The sequence below is a fragment of the Rhinatrema bivittatum genome, chromosome 4 (genome assembly GCF_901001135.1).
Source record: "Rhinatrema bivittatum chromosome 4, aRhiBiv1.1, whole genome shotgun sequence".
Lineage (NCBI taxonomy): Eukaryota > Metazoa > Chordata > Amphibia > Gymnophiona > Rhinatrematidae > Rhinatrema > Rhinatrema bivittatum.
In genome coordinates this window covers 52,087,865-52,101,540 of record NC_042618.1, presented here as the reverse complement: position 1 = coordinate 52,101,540, position 13,676 = coordinate 52,087,865, and the positions used below count along the sequence as shown (strand labels likewise).

Sequence of the window (13,676 nt, the reverse complement as noted above, 5' to 3'; positions counted from 1 at the left end):
GGTACACCTGCAGCTCCAATTGTACTTCTGAACTTAAACCTACTGGAGGAGGGAGAGGCCACCGCCTGAAGATCTGAACTGACAGGCTTAGACAGCGCTGAAGACTGCGCCTGAAGGAAGGATTGCAATCCTTAACCAGGCCATCATCAGCCTGGGAAGACCCAGGCTTGTAAATTCAGAGGAAAATAATTCTCCCTGAGCCTCTAAGCAGCATTGGCATAAGTTAGTGGGCCCTTCAGGCTGAGATGCCCTAATGTGACAGGCAGCACAGAGAGAAAGGCGCTTAGCTTTCTTAGCCATTGGCACCATTAATCTGTCAGTACACTTAACAGGTGACTGAAGATATGCGTCCAGCCAAAGTCACGCTGAAACAAAATTTATGCGCACAAAATTTAAGCGTCCCAAGTTTGTGCACCAAAAAGCTAAGCACACTGTTACCGCTCCAAACCTTGGCGCACAACCGATATGTGAGAAAGTTTGCACACAGGCCACACGCACAAATCGGATGCACAGCAGGATGTGCTTGTGCGCACCGACGATCCTGAGGGGGCAGCCGACTGTGCAGCAAAAAGCGCACGAAAACGCCACTGCGGCCTACCATGTGACGCATAAAAAAAAAAGAAGCCTAACAGCAGGGCCTAGTCCAATGGGGCTGTTCAACCCGCCAGGCTGCCCAGTTCCCCTAACCCCCATGGGAGCAGGAACACACATCTGAATGGCGCGCCGAGCACAGAGACCAGAGGAAGTCCTAAACCAACCCCTCCACTCTGTCTGACTGTTTCTTCTTTTTTTTTTTTTTTTTTTAAACACTTACATGAGCTCAGTTCTTCCCGGCTGAGTATAGAGACGGTCTCCAGCTGCGAGGGGAGAGGGTATTTGTCATCACCACTGTGATTATTCTCCTGCACCCGCTGCCTTTAAGCTGTACAATCAGCTAAGTCCACTCAAGCTTAAAAGCTAGCTACTGGACCATGGCATACATCTGAGGTACCATGGAAATCACCTCAGGAATTCTCAACTGGGGGAGGGACCATTTGGTATCACCGCAGGAGAGCAGGGAAATTCATTTTCTTTTCAAATTCTCCTTCTAAAAGCTGAAGCAATCCCCAGTAGGGAGATGCACATCCACGATCTGCTGGAGACAGAGAATACTGGCAGGCTGATGTCACTGCAGGATTATATATACTGTGATGTCAGTTTGCTCCTTCTCCATCTGCTGGTAAAGGTGCATAATCCATTGGTTCTGGATTCATCTGTCTGGACGCTAAGAAATAAAATAGTAGTCACCTGGGTAGATAGCAATTGGCCTGTTTGAGAACTACTAGGGATGTGCAGCAGGGACACATTCGTCCCATTCAGTATTCGTATTTGTCGGGACCCAAATCCGTTGCATCCATTCTCGGGGGACCCCAATCCGTTCATTAGTTACATATGTATTCGTTTCCCAAAAAAACCCCCATCCCAACCCTTTAAATTTAATTAACTACAACCCCGCACCCTTCTGACCCCCCCAAGACTTGCCAAAAGTCCCTGTGGTCCAGTGGGGTTCCTGGAGTGATCTCCTGCATTCGGGCTGTCGGCTGCCAGTATTCAAAATGGCGCCAATAGCCTTTGCCCTTACTATGTCATAGGGGCTACCGGTGCCATTGGACGGCCCCTGTCACATGGTAGGAGCACAAGATGGCGCCGGCCGTCCATTGCTCCTATCATGTGACAGGGACCGACCAATGGCACCAGTAGCACCTGTGACATAGTAAGGGCAAAGGCTATCGGCGCCATTTTGAATACTGGCAGCCGACGGCCCGAGTGCAGGAGATCGCTTCAGGATCCCCGCTGGACCAGCAGGGACTTTTGGCAAGTCTTGGGGGGGTCAGGAGGGTGGGGGTTTATTCGTTAGTGATACATAGTATTCGTGGGGTTTCGCCATACGTTTCGTGACCCCCCACGAATACAACGAATACGGTATATACGTTGCGGATTGCCAATATGTTGCAAACAAATGCACACCCGTAAGAGCTACCTTCCTCCTCCTCAGAGCAGCTAAAACATACCTGTTGAGAATACAATATTCATGGTTGGAGACACAATAAAAGGGAACATTCTGAGTGCCATGTTTATCTACTGGAGACAGAGTAAGACTGAGGGTCTGTGGCTGGCTCATTGTCATATATGACTGAGTCCGACAGGTCTTGCTCTGTCTCCATCTACTGGTGCGGAGTCACAACTCAGGTGTCCTGGACTGATCCTGGTACATACAGGGAATGACATTTTCAAAAGGGCAAGACAACTTTCTGCATCTTCCCTCTGCCCACAGAACAAAGAGGTACAAAGTCTGCAGGGGCTTTTGTACCCGTGGAAGTGGCTTTTCAAAGGAAAACCTATGTGCATAGTTTCCTTTGAAAACCCAACTGCCAGGTCCATGGGTAGAAATCTGCCTGAGGACATTGCACCCAGGCGGGCTATGAAAGATTGCCCCCAATATGTTAAAGTCCTGTAAAAATGGAAAAAAAAAGGCCCAAAGCAATTCATTCTAAATGAGTGATGAGAAAGTGTGGCTGCATCAGCATGGAAGAACGTGTGAATAAAAGATTCCATTTCACCAACATCCACACAAGTGTCAGAACTTGCCGCAGTGGGTTTAAGGTTTGAATATCAGGATTTTCCTACCTTCTTCAATGCTTTTACTTCTGTGCTGTAGCCTGCTGCTGTCTTTTGTTCCTTTCCTATTTCTGAAACGAGCTTTACTATGGTCTCCCTGCTAGCTTTAAATTCACTTTGCTGATCCGCCAAAGAGTCTTCAAGGCTTGCAATTCTTGATTTCTGAAGATAATGTTCTTTCTGCAGCTCTGAAATCTGCACAGTAAAAAAAATAACAAAACAAAACACTAAACAGCGATTACACCAAAGTAACTTAAGCTTTGTTCTAGATGTATAAGTTAGCAAAGATCGACAGATTCCTCTACTGTAGATTTAATGACAAAATATAATTTGCAGCTTTAATCAGTGAGCAACCTACACAGTAATATAGATAACGGTAGCAAATCCAGTCTTCCCAGTTATTCCTGCCCGCGGCGCGAGGATATATCCCAGCCATCAGCTGTAGAGTGCAGCCATTTGTAAGATCTCTCTTCTTATCCTTACTTGTACTCTACAGTTTTACAGGCCGATGCAAAAAAAGTGCGTTTAGCCGAACACACAGTTTTACCCACACCTGAATGCACATTTAGGGGTAAATGCTATAAAATTGCGCCGAAAGCAGGCGCCGAGTGTTCAGCACCCGCTTTCCTAACGTGCACCCAGGCACCTCTCCTGGGGGGGTGCGCCATGCAATATGTAAATTAGGGGTTGTGCTGCCAAGCGGGTGCCCAGGAGAGGTTGGCTGTCCGTGGGTTAAGAAAACAGATGCTGAATTTATTGGCGTCCGTTTTCCTAACTGGCGCACAGCCATGGGTTAGAAATGGCGCCGGCGCTACGTTTGACCTGTCAGGCAAAGGTAGCGCCGGCGCCATTTTGTTTTTTGTCCCCCGATGGCAGGAGCGTAGGAGATCGCTCCCGGACCCCCGCTGGACCCCCAGGGACATTTGGCCAGCTTGGGGGGGCCTCCTGACCCCCACAAGACTTGCCAAAAGTCCAGCGGGGGTCCGGGAACGACCTCCTGCAGTCGAATCGGATTCGACTGCGGAGGTCGTTCCGTACGCCATTTTCCGTACAGAAAAACGATTCGCATGCAGGAAGTCGTTCCTGGACCCCCGCTGGACTTTTGGCACCGGACGTCCGAGAGTAAAAGATCACACTGGGACCTTTCCTCTGGACCCCAGGTAATTTAAGGCATTTTGGGGGGGTTCGGGAGGGTGGGGGATTTATTTTAAAGGGTCGGGGTGGGTTTTAGGGTTGTTTTAGTGTGCCGGTTTTCCCGCCCTCCCCCTTCCCCCGATTTACGATTTTTTGACGATAAATCGGGGGAATTGTTATTGTATCGCGGCTCTAACGATTTTTGACGATTTAAAATATATCGGACGATATTTTAAATCGTCAAAAAACGATTCACATCCCTAGTATTATTTATGCTCTGGTCGGATGATGCCTTCCGGCAATTGCAGCTCGTGCAGTAAATATGCAGACACTATGGCTTTCTTAACCCATCTTGGGATGGTTACCTTTGAGGCAGTCTCCCCCTTATGTGCGCCACTTAATAACACAATGTGTCAATTAAGAAATTCACTTGTCATCTTTAAATATTCTCTTACCAATTCCCTGACATCTAAGAAGATGTACACTTAAAGATTGAACGTCCCCGCAATCCTTCTCATCAAAAAATGCATTGTTTTAATGTTTTTATTATTGTTTTATGTCTGTAAAACTGTACTCAGGGTCTGTCTTGTTAAGGAGACTGTGAAATATAAAACATGCTAAATAAATATAAATATTATGTGCTGATTTAAGTGGAATGCTGAAACTACCTTACAGCATTACAGAATCCTTACTAAACCTTAAAAAGGGAGCCTTGCAAAACAAAGACTACAACTCCAAAATGCATCTTTGTGAGGTAATTGCCAATAAAAACACAGCTTTCAATGTCAAGCCATTCCCAGTTGCTTATTCTAGTGGTTCAAAAGAAGGGCTTGCTAATGCACTTACTACCAAATTCAAATTCCTTAACAGTATCATAGACCACAAAGTAGGATTATTAATTTATTTATTTATTTATTAAAGGCTTTTATATACCGACTTTCTTGATACAAATCAAATCAACTCGGTTTACAATGAACTAAGCAGAAAATATAATTAACCAATCAACAAGAGATAAAGGAGCATAAAAGTTACATTATAACAATTTATGTTTTCGTTCACCCCCTCTTTATTTCTTACTCCAGATTAAGGCATTATTAATGTGTTTAACTACTTGTGAAAAGAGTGACATCTACTTGTGAGACAATATAGATGACCTGTTATGCTTTCCCTTTAATACAAAAAAAATCGCTGCTAAAAATGTTACGATTCTTCCCGTAGCTGGAGCCATGGGAGGCCTCTCACCTTTCTCTAGAGGCTGCTCCGAAGCCGGGGCCTCACCTGAACTGGCTTTTCGGATTTTGCTCCACGGCCTGGGAGGCCTTCGATGTCATCGGGGACTGCCTGAGGCCTGCTTCAGGCTCAGCTTGGACTTTCTGGTTTGGGCCCCGCCCTTCTCTCTAAGGGGTCGGCCCGCAGCTTCTCTCTATACTTATAGGGCCAGCCAGGTGTGGCCATTTGGAACTCCTCCCAGGGAGTTGCCTGCTTTCTGGCCTCTAAAAGGGCTTCACTTTCAGTTCTGCCTTGGCTTGCATTGGAGTTTCCTGCTCCTGGAAGTCTTGCCTTCCAGTGCTCTGTCAGGTCCATGTTCTTTGTTGGAGCTCCATGTCCTGTGTTACCTGTTCCTGATGTTCATGTTCCAGTTCCGTTCCTGATGTCCGTGATCCAGTCCTGATGCCCGCTACCCTGGGTTACTCGTTGCCATCCTTCTTCATGTCCGCAGCTCAAGCCTCCGGAGGGACCCTCCTGGCTGAAGCCAAGTCCCGTCTTGGTCCTGTATCCTTGCTTGAAGCCAAGTCCCATCTTGGTCCTGTATCCTTGCCTGAAGCCAAGTTCCGTCTTGGTCCTGTGTCTTGAACTCTGTCTCGCCCTCGGATACTTCAGCTTGCTCTGTCCATGCCTAAGATTCTGACTGAACCTGTGCCATTCCAGCGTGGTCCGCGACCAGCCTAGGATGGGCTGTGTAGGGCGCGCCTTGGTACAGGCTTCTACCGAATCTTCGCCATGTTCCAGCTTCATCTATTCCACACCTCGTCTAGAACCTGCTTAGCATTCTAGCGTGGTCCGTGACCAGCCCATTGGGTCCGCCTGTTTACGGTCGGCTGTGTAGGGTGCGCTGCGTGGCAGCCTCAACCCAGCACTTCGCTTGCTTCTGAATCCTTCCATGAATTCCTTGAATACCTTGAACCTTGCTTCGTTTGAGTCCTTGTCTTCAGTGCCTTGTTCCTGTGTCTTCGTTTCCAGTGCCTTGTCCTGAGCCTTCGTCTGCCCTCGTCCGGAGTTCGGCCTGCTGCTTCTTTCCATTCCAGTGGCAGGTCCGAAAGGGCCAGGAACAGTCAGAGGACTGTTCATTACCAACATCATGATTGTTGGTTCCAGAAGCATGCAGGTCCAACAGAGGATTTGACTGTCAGCTTCCACCCATGCTGGGACGTGCCTCGCCTACCCTCGGTGCTTCTTGGATTCGTCTGGGACTGTGCCGAGGCTCAAGGGCACACAATCCCCTTGAGTGGGACCGCTCCCTCAGAGCTCCTATAACAAAAAATTCAAGGCCATGACCTTGTTGAGACTCTTCTGTAAGAATGTCAGAATATCTCCTATTTGTAACACCATGGCGAACAGTTAATCTGTCTCAAAATTGCAAAATCTTGCCAGATCCTCAGAAACTCTTTGTGGAATTCTCTTTAAAAAACTTAACCTCGTTCTAATAACTAATGGTTTGTATCCCTTCTTGGCTAATCTTCTTGGCTAATCTCGTCCACCGGCAGGCTAGTCCTCTCAGGAGTACTGCATCTGAGGGACCCCTGGCCTACCGGACCAGAAGGCTCGAGAGCAAAGACGAGGCATGGAGTAGGAAGGAACATCATGGAAGGCAGGAACACCAGGACATAGAGGATCACGAAGACACCTGGACATGGACCTCAGGCACGAAGACTTGACTTGGCATGGCATGGCATGGCATAGCATAGCATGACAAGACAAGACGAGACAACATCACGGTGAGGACCTCCACAAGATGAGAAGACCTTACAACCGGCTCTGGCAGGCAGGAGCCTCCAGAGCGAAGACTCATGATGATGCAAGGCCAGGAACAGCAGACAAAGCAGCCCTTTATAGGGCTGGTACAGGAAACAGTCCGCAAGGTGGGGCCCAGACACTTCCTGTGTCTGGCCCTTTAAATATTGCAAAGAGACGCGGCCGCGTGCCTAGGAGCAGGAAACAGAGGCTGTGCAGGACCATGGCCAGCGGCCTGCACAGCGTCTGTGCGGAAGACATCAGCAGAGGCAGGGCTGAGCCTGAGCGCAGGCTCCAACGTCGGCAGCGGCTCCAGCCGCTGCAGGAGGCCCCAGGGGCAGCTCCAGCCACTACTCCAGCCCGGGGCTGTGGCCTGAACACCGCGAAGAAGAAATCAGCGTCGGGGGCGGTCTCAGCCCCGAGGAAGGCCACGGTTCCGGCCGCGGAAGACAAGATGGAGCACGGGCGGCCTCCGGGCTGTGTAGGCAGGCCGACGGTGGCGTCCGGCCACGTCGGTGAAGAAAGGCAGCGAGGGTAAGTGGCCTGCTCGTGGGGGAAACCCGCGGGCAGAGCAATTCATAACATTATATCTGCAATCGATCTCACCTAGAGCACATAGCTTAATCTTGAACAAATTACTTTTCAGCAGTACTTACATGGTATTGGTTACCTTTGTGACCCAATCGAATGTTACTCGTCTTAAGTATAAAAGGCGGGGGGAGGGAATGGGCTAAAGGATGGGGTTTTTGGGGTACGTAGGAATGTATTATTCTGTGGTTCGTATCAGGGTGACGCAAAGTCCACTCCCCCTGGCTTATGCTGGTCGTTATGTTCATGTTTCAATAAACAAATTTAAACATAAAATCAAAATGTTTGTGTAGAAGCCGCAACTCTGCACCCTCCCCCAGAACACCTCTCCTCAGCCCTCATAAAAGATACGCTCCCAACCATAACACAGAAATATAGAAATGACAGCAGAAAAGGACCAACGGTCCGTCCAGTCTGCCCAGCAAGCTTATGGGAGTTTCTACACTTATCAGTTTCCCAGACTGTCAAAGTCAGGGCTCTTGTTGGTTTCTGTTTGAGTCCAATTCCTTGTTACCTCCTGCTGTTGCACTTTTATTTATTTATTTATTTAGAAACTTTTATATACCGACAACCGTTTGCACATCGTATCGGTTCACAGATAACTAAAAACTTTAGGCATTGCCTTTACATGGAACAGTAAACTATGAACTAGGGAACAGCAAACATCTAACAGCTCATAAATAGTATTTACAAGGGAGGAGACAGAAAAAAGATTAACTACACGTGCAACGGCCACTGATTGATTTTCAAACATAAGAACATAAGAAATTGCCATGCTGGCTCAGACCAAAGGTCCATCAAGCCCAGCATCCTGTTTCCAACAGAGGCCAAACCAGGCCACAAGAACCTGGCAATTACCCAAACACTAAGAAGATCCCATGCTACTGATGCAATTAATAGCAGTGGCTATTCCCTAAGTAAAATTGATTAATAACCGTTAATGGAATTCTCCTCCAAGAACTTATCTAAACCTTTTTTGAACCCAGCTACACTAACTGCACTAACCACATCCTCTAGCAACAAATTCCAGAGCTCAATTGTGCGATGAGTGAAAAGAAAATTATTACTTACCTGCTAATTTTCGTTCCTGTAGTACCATGGATCAGTCCAGACAGTGGGTTATGTCCCCAATCCAGCAGATGGAGTCAGCCCAAAGCTTCGAGGGGGCGTCACCTTAAGTACTACTACCCCCTCTGCAGGAGTTCAGTATCGAGTATATCAAAGCCCGAGTAAACAGAAACCCCCTGCTTGGATCAAGTTGAAACAAGACGGCAACAATAAGCCGCTGAATGAAGAACTTAAGAAACTGAAACCGACCCACCAACGGGTGGGCGGGCACGAACATAGCGTGTCAACCTCAGGGGAACGGTGAAAAACAGTGACAAAGAGAAAAACTGGAAACACGTAAAAACAACCAACAGCAGTAAGGGCACTACTGTAACAGGAGACACAGCTGAACAGACTCAGCATCCACATACGGCCGAGCAGGAGTAGGCCCTAGGACCCAAATGCGGTGGGCGTCTGGACTGATCCATGGTACTACAGGAACGAAAATTAGCAGGTAAGTAATAATTTTCTTTTCCCTGTACGTACCTGGATCAGTCCAGACAGTGGGATGTACCCAAGCTTCCCTAACCCGGGTGGGATCCTGCGAGGCCTGCTCGTAGGACCTGTTCGCCAAAGTGTCCCTGGACGGACGAGGCGAGATGTAGTCTATAGTGTCTCGAGAACGTGTGCAACGATTTCCAGGTGGCCGCTCTACAGATTTCTTGCGAAGATACCGAGCGGCTCTCTGCCCAGGAGGCCGCCTGAGAGCGTGTAGAATGTGCTACGATGCCGGGTGGGGGAGTCCGCCCCACCCCAATATAGGAGGCAGCAATACCGGCCTTCAGCCATCTGGCAATGGTCGTCTTCGAGGCCTGAGATCCCTTCCGGGGACCGGACCAAAGGACGAAGAGATGGTCAGAAGTCCGGAAATCATTCGTAGCCTCCAGGTAGAGCCTCAGGGTGCGCTTGACGTCAAGAAGACGAAGAGACCGCGGCTCCGACGAAGAGAACGATGGAAGTTCCACCGTCTGATTCACATGGAACGCGGACACCACCTTCGGAAGGAAGGAGGGGACAGTACGAAGGGAAACACCCGAATCGGAGAACCGGAGATAAGGTTCTCTACACGACAGGGCCTGCAGCTCCGAAATACGCCGAGCGGAGCAGATGGCCACTAGGAACACCGCCTTGAGGGTGAGATCCTTGATCGTCGCAGTCCGCAGCGGTTCAAACGGAGGTCCTGACATGGAACGCAGTACCAGATTGAGACTCCAAGAGGGGCAAGGGTCCCGCAGTGGAGGCCGCAAATGCTTGACCCCCTTGAGGAAACGGGCGATGTCCGGGTGTCGCCACAGAGATCCGCCGTCGCGCAGGAGGGAGCCAAGAGCGGCCACTTGAACCCGAAGTGAGTTGTAAGCGAGCCCCTTGTCCACCCCCGCTTGCAGGAACTGGAGGATCTGCGGGACAGACGCTTCCGAGGGTCTTGTGTTCAGGCCAGTACACCACAGCTCGAACACCTTCCAGACCCGCACGTAGGCCACCGACGTCGAGGTCTTCCAAGAACGCAGCAGCGTGGATACTACCGCCTCCGGGTATCCCCGTCGTCGAAGGCGACGCCTCTCAAAAGCCAGGCCGCAAGACAGAAGAGTTCTGCCTGGTCGAAAAATACTGGTCCCTGGTGGAGGAGGCGGGGAAGATGTCCCAGCCGTATGGGCCCGTCGATTACTAGGTGAAGAAGGTCTGCAAACCAAGGTCGTCTCGGCCACTCTGGCGCGACGAAGATGACAGTCCCTCGATGAGCCTCTATCCGTCGTAGACGGGATAGAAGGTAAGGTTTGTCTTTTTGCGGATGACACTAAGATCTGCAACAGAGTGGACACGCCGGAAGGAGTGGAGAGAATGAGACGGGATCTAAGGAAACTGGAAGAGTGGTCAAAGATATGGCAGCTGAGATTCAATGCCAAGAAGTGCAAAGTCATGCATATGGGGAGTGGAAATCCGAATGAACTGTATTCGATGGGGGGGGAAAGGCTGATGTGCACGGAGCAGGAGAGGGACCTTGGGGTGATGGTGTCTAATGATCTGAAGTCGGCGAAACAATGCGACAAGGCGATAGCTAAAGCCAGAAGAATGCTGGGCTGCATAGAGAGAGGAATATCGAGTAAGAAAAGGGAAGTGATTATTCCCTTGTACAGGTCCTTGGTGAGGCCTCACCTGGAGTACTGTATTCAGTTCTGGAGACCGTACCTTCAAAAAGACAAAGACAAGATGGAGGCGGTACAGAGAAGGGCGACCAGGAAGGTGGAGGATCTTCATCGGATGACGTATGAGGAGAGATTGAAGAATCTAAATATGTACACCCTGGAGGAAAGGAGGAGCAGAGGTGATATGATACAGACTTTCAGATACTTGAAAGGTGTTAATGATCAAAAGACAACGACAAACCTTTTCCGAAGGAAAAAAATCAGCAGAACCAGGGGTCACGATTTGAAGCTCCAGGGAGGAAGATTCAGAACCAATGTCAGGAAGTATTTCTTCACGGAGAGGGTGGTGGATGCCTGGAATGCCCTTCCGGAGGATGTGGTGAAGACCAGAACTGTGAAGGACTTCAAAGGGGCATGGGATAAACACTGTGGATCCATAAAGTCAAGAGGCTGCCAATGAAGAGTGGGTGACTCGCCAGAATGACGGCTACTGCCTGGAGTCAATACCCTTATTAAATAAACATACACAGGCTTACTGTGACTCCAAAATCGCTCTAAGCTTCAACAGCAAGAGGAAATGTGGAAAAAAGGATTCACACTCACAAAGAGGGGAGTAGCTGACTTGTTACGGCGGTTACTACCCCAAATCAAATAAGCCTGATACTTCACTTTCAATGCATATACAGCATAGTTCTCTGATTCAACGGCAGGGGAGAAGAAAAACTGATACTTCACACATCCAGAAAAGAGGGTTCGCACTCGCAAAGCAGGGAGTAGCTGGCTTGTTACGGCGGTTACTACCCCAAACCAAATGTGCCTGATACTTCACTTTCGATGCATATCCAGCATAGCTCTCTGCTTCAACGGCATGGGAGAAGAAAATCAACCAATAAGGGCTGTATAACAGTCTGGGTAAAACAAATAAACATGGGTACAGATTGCTTATTGCGGCGGCTTCTACCCCTAACTAATCAAGCTAGATATTTCACTTGGATGCAGCTCCATCACTGCTCTCTACATTAAAGGTGGGGGTGGAAGGGAAATAGAACCAAGAGCTAAGAGAAACAGATAAGTATGAGAGAGAAAATTTGCGGGGCAGACTAGATGGGCCATTTGGTCTCCTTCTGCCGTCATTTCTATGTTTCTATATGTTTCTATGTAGTAGCCTTCCCACCAGTGGCCACGGGGGGAACGCGTATAGTAGTAGATCGGCCGGCCACGGGAGCGCGAGGGCATCGACGCCCTCCGCCCCCCGTTCTCTCCGGCGACTGAAGAAACGAGGCGCCTTGGTGTTTTGAGCGGATGCCATAAGATCGAGGTGGGGGGGACCCCACCGCCGAACGATGAGCTGCATGGCCTCGTCGGAGAGGGCCCACTCTCCGGGATCCAGGAGCTGGCGACTGAGGAAATCCGCCTGGACGTTGTCCACGCCCGCTATGTGCGAGGCCGCCAGACGGGCCAGGTGCCGTTCCGCCCACTGCATCAACATCGCCGCCTTGAGCGCGACCTGCGGACTGCGGGTGCCGCCCTGTCGATTGATGTAGGCCACCGTGGTCGCGTTGTCCGACAAGACTCTGACTTCCCGATTCCGAAGGAGTGGCAGGAAGTGAAGGAGTGCCAGCCTGACCGCTCTGGTCTCCAGACGATTGATGGACCACGTCGACTCCTCCGCGGACCACGTCCCTTGCGTGGCGCTGCGGTCGCAGACTGCCCCCCAGCCTACGAGACTGGCGTCGGTGGTTACCACTACCCAATTTGGTAGATCGAGGGACACGCCTCGAGCCAGATTCTCCGGGACCATCCACCAGTCCAAACTGTTCCGTGCAAACTGGGGCAGCGGGAGTATCACCTGGTAGTCCTGCGAAAGTGGTTTCCAGCGGGATAGAAGTGCCCTTTGTAGCGGCCGGAGGCGCGCAAATGCCCAAGGAACCATGTCGATGGTGGAACCCATCACCCCCAGGAGCTGTAGATAGTCCCAGGAGGTGGGAGCTGGTAATGCAGAAAACCGTTGTATGTGCTCCCGCAGGGCGTGCACCTTGTCCTGCCGTAGAAAAACCGCCCCCAGACGGGTGTCGAAGGTCGCCCCCAAGAAATCCAAGCGCTGCGAAGGCACGAGGGAGCTCTTGGAAAAGTTCACCACCCATCCCAGGGACTGCAAAAACTCTATCACCCTGGCCACTGCCGCCTGGCCATGGCGGAAAGACTTCGCCCGTATGAGCCAGTCGTCCAAGTAAGGATGAACTAGAATACCCTCCTTCCGAAGGGCAGCCGCCACGACTACCATGATCTTGGTGAAGGTGCGTGGGGCTGTTGCCAGGCCGAATGGAAGCGCCACAAACTGGAAATGCTGGTCCAGAATCTTGAACCGTAGAAGACGATGGTGTTCTTGGCGAATGGGGATATGCAGGTAGGCCTCCGTCAGATCCAAGGAGGCCAGGAACTCCCCTCGGTGTACCGCCGCGATCACCGAACGCAGCGTTTCCATGCGGAACCGGATCACCCTGAGGGATTTGTTGACTTCCTTCAAGTCCAGTATGGGGCGGAAGGAGCCGTCCTTCTTCGGTACCACGAAGTAGATGGAATAATGGCCCGAGCCCACCTCTCCGGAGGGCACGGGCACAATGGCGCCTATCTCCCACAGTCTGTCCAGCGTCGACTGCACCGCCCTTCGCTTGATGGCCGAGCCGCAGGGCGAGAAGATGAACCGACCCTTCGGAGCGTGGGCAAGTTCCAAAGCGTAGCCGCGTCCTATGGTGTCCAAGACCCACTGATCCGAGGTGATCCGCGCCCACTCCTCGTAAAAGAACGCCAGCCGCCCCCCAATCTTGGGGACGGCGGAGTGGGCGAGCTGAACATCATTGAGAGGACTTGGGCGAAGGTTGTCCCGCCGTGGAAGCGGGGCGCGTGGGGCGGCGCCCGCGAAAGGAGCGAGACCAGGGCTGAGACCTGGGGGCAGAGGGCCGAGCCGCCGCCGGCCTGTAACTCCTATAGCGCCTTTGCGCTCTGGCTCTGGTCCGGGAGGACGAAAACGCC

At 50.7% G+C, this 13,676-nt stretch overlaps 1 protein-coding gene across 5 annotated transcripts in view; it reads right to left on the bottom strand.

Annotated features, from left to right (window-relative positions):
- Positions 1-13,676, bottom strand: part of LOC115089807 (coiled-coil domain-containing protein 170-like) — a 172,426-nt gene that overhangs the window by 41,209 nt on the left and 117,541 nt on the right. For all 5 annotated transcript variants that reach the window (XM_029598117.1, XM_029598121.1, XM_029598120.1 and 2 more), the window contains exon 7: positions 2,668-2,853. In XM_029598117.1, the coding sequence (XP_029453977.1) occupies positions 2,668-2,853 (186 nt within the window). The remainder of the gene's footprint in view (positions 1-2,667; positions 2,854-13,676) is intronic.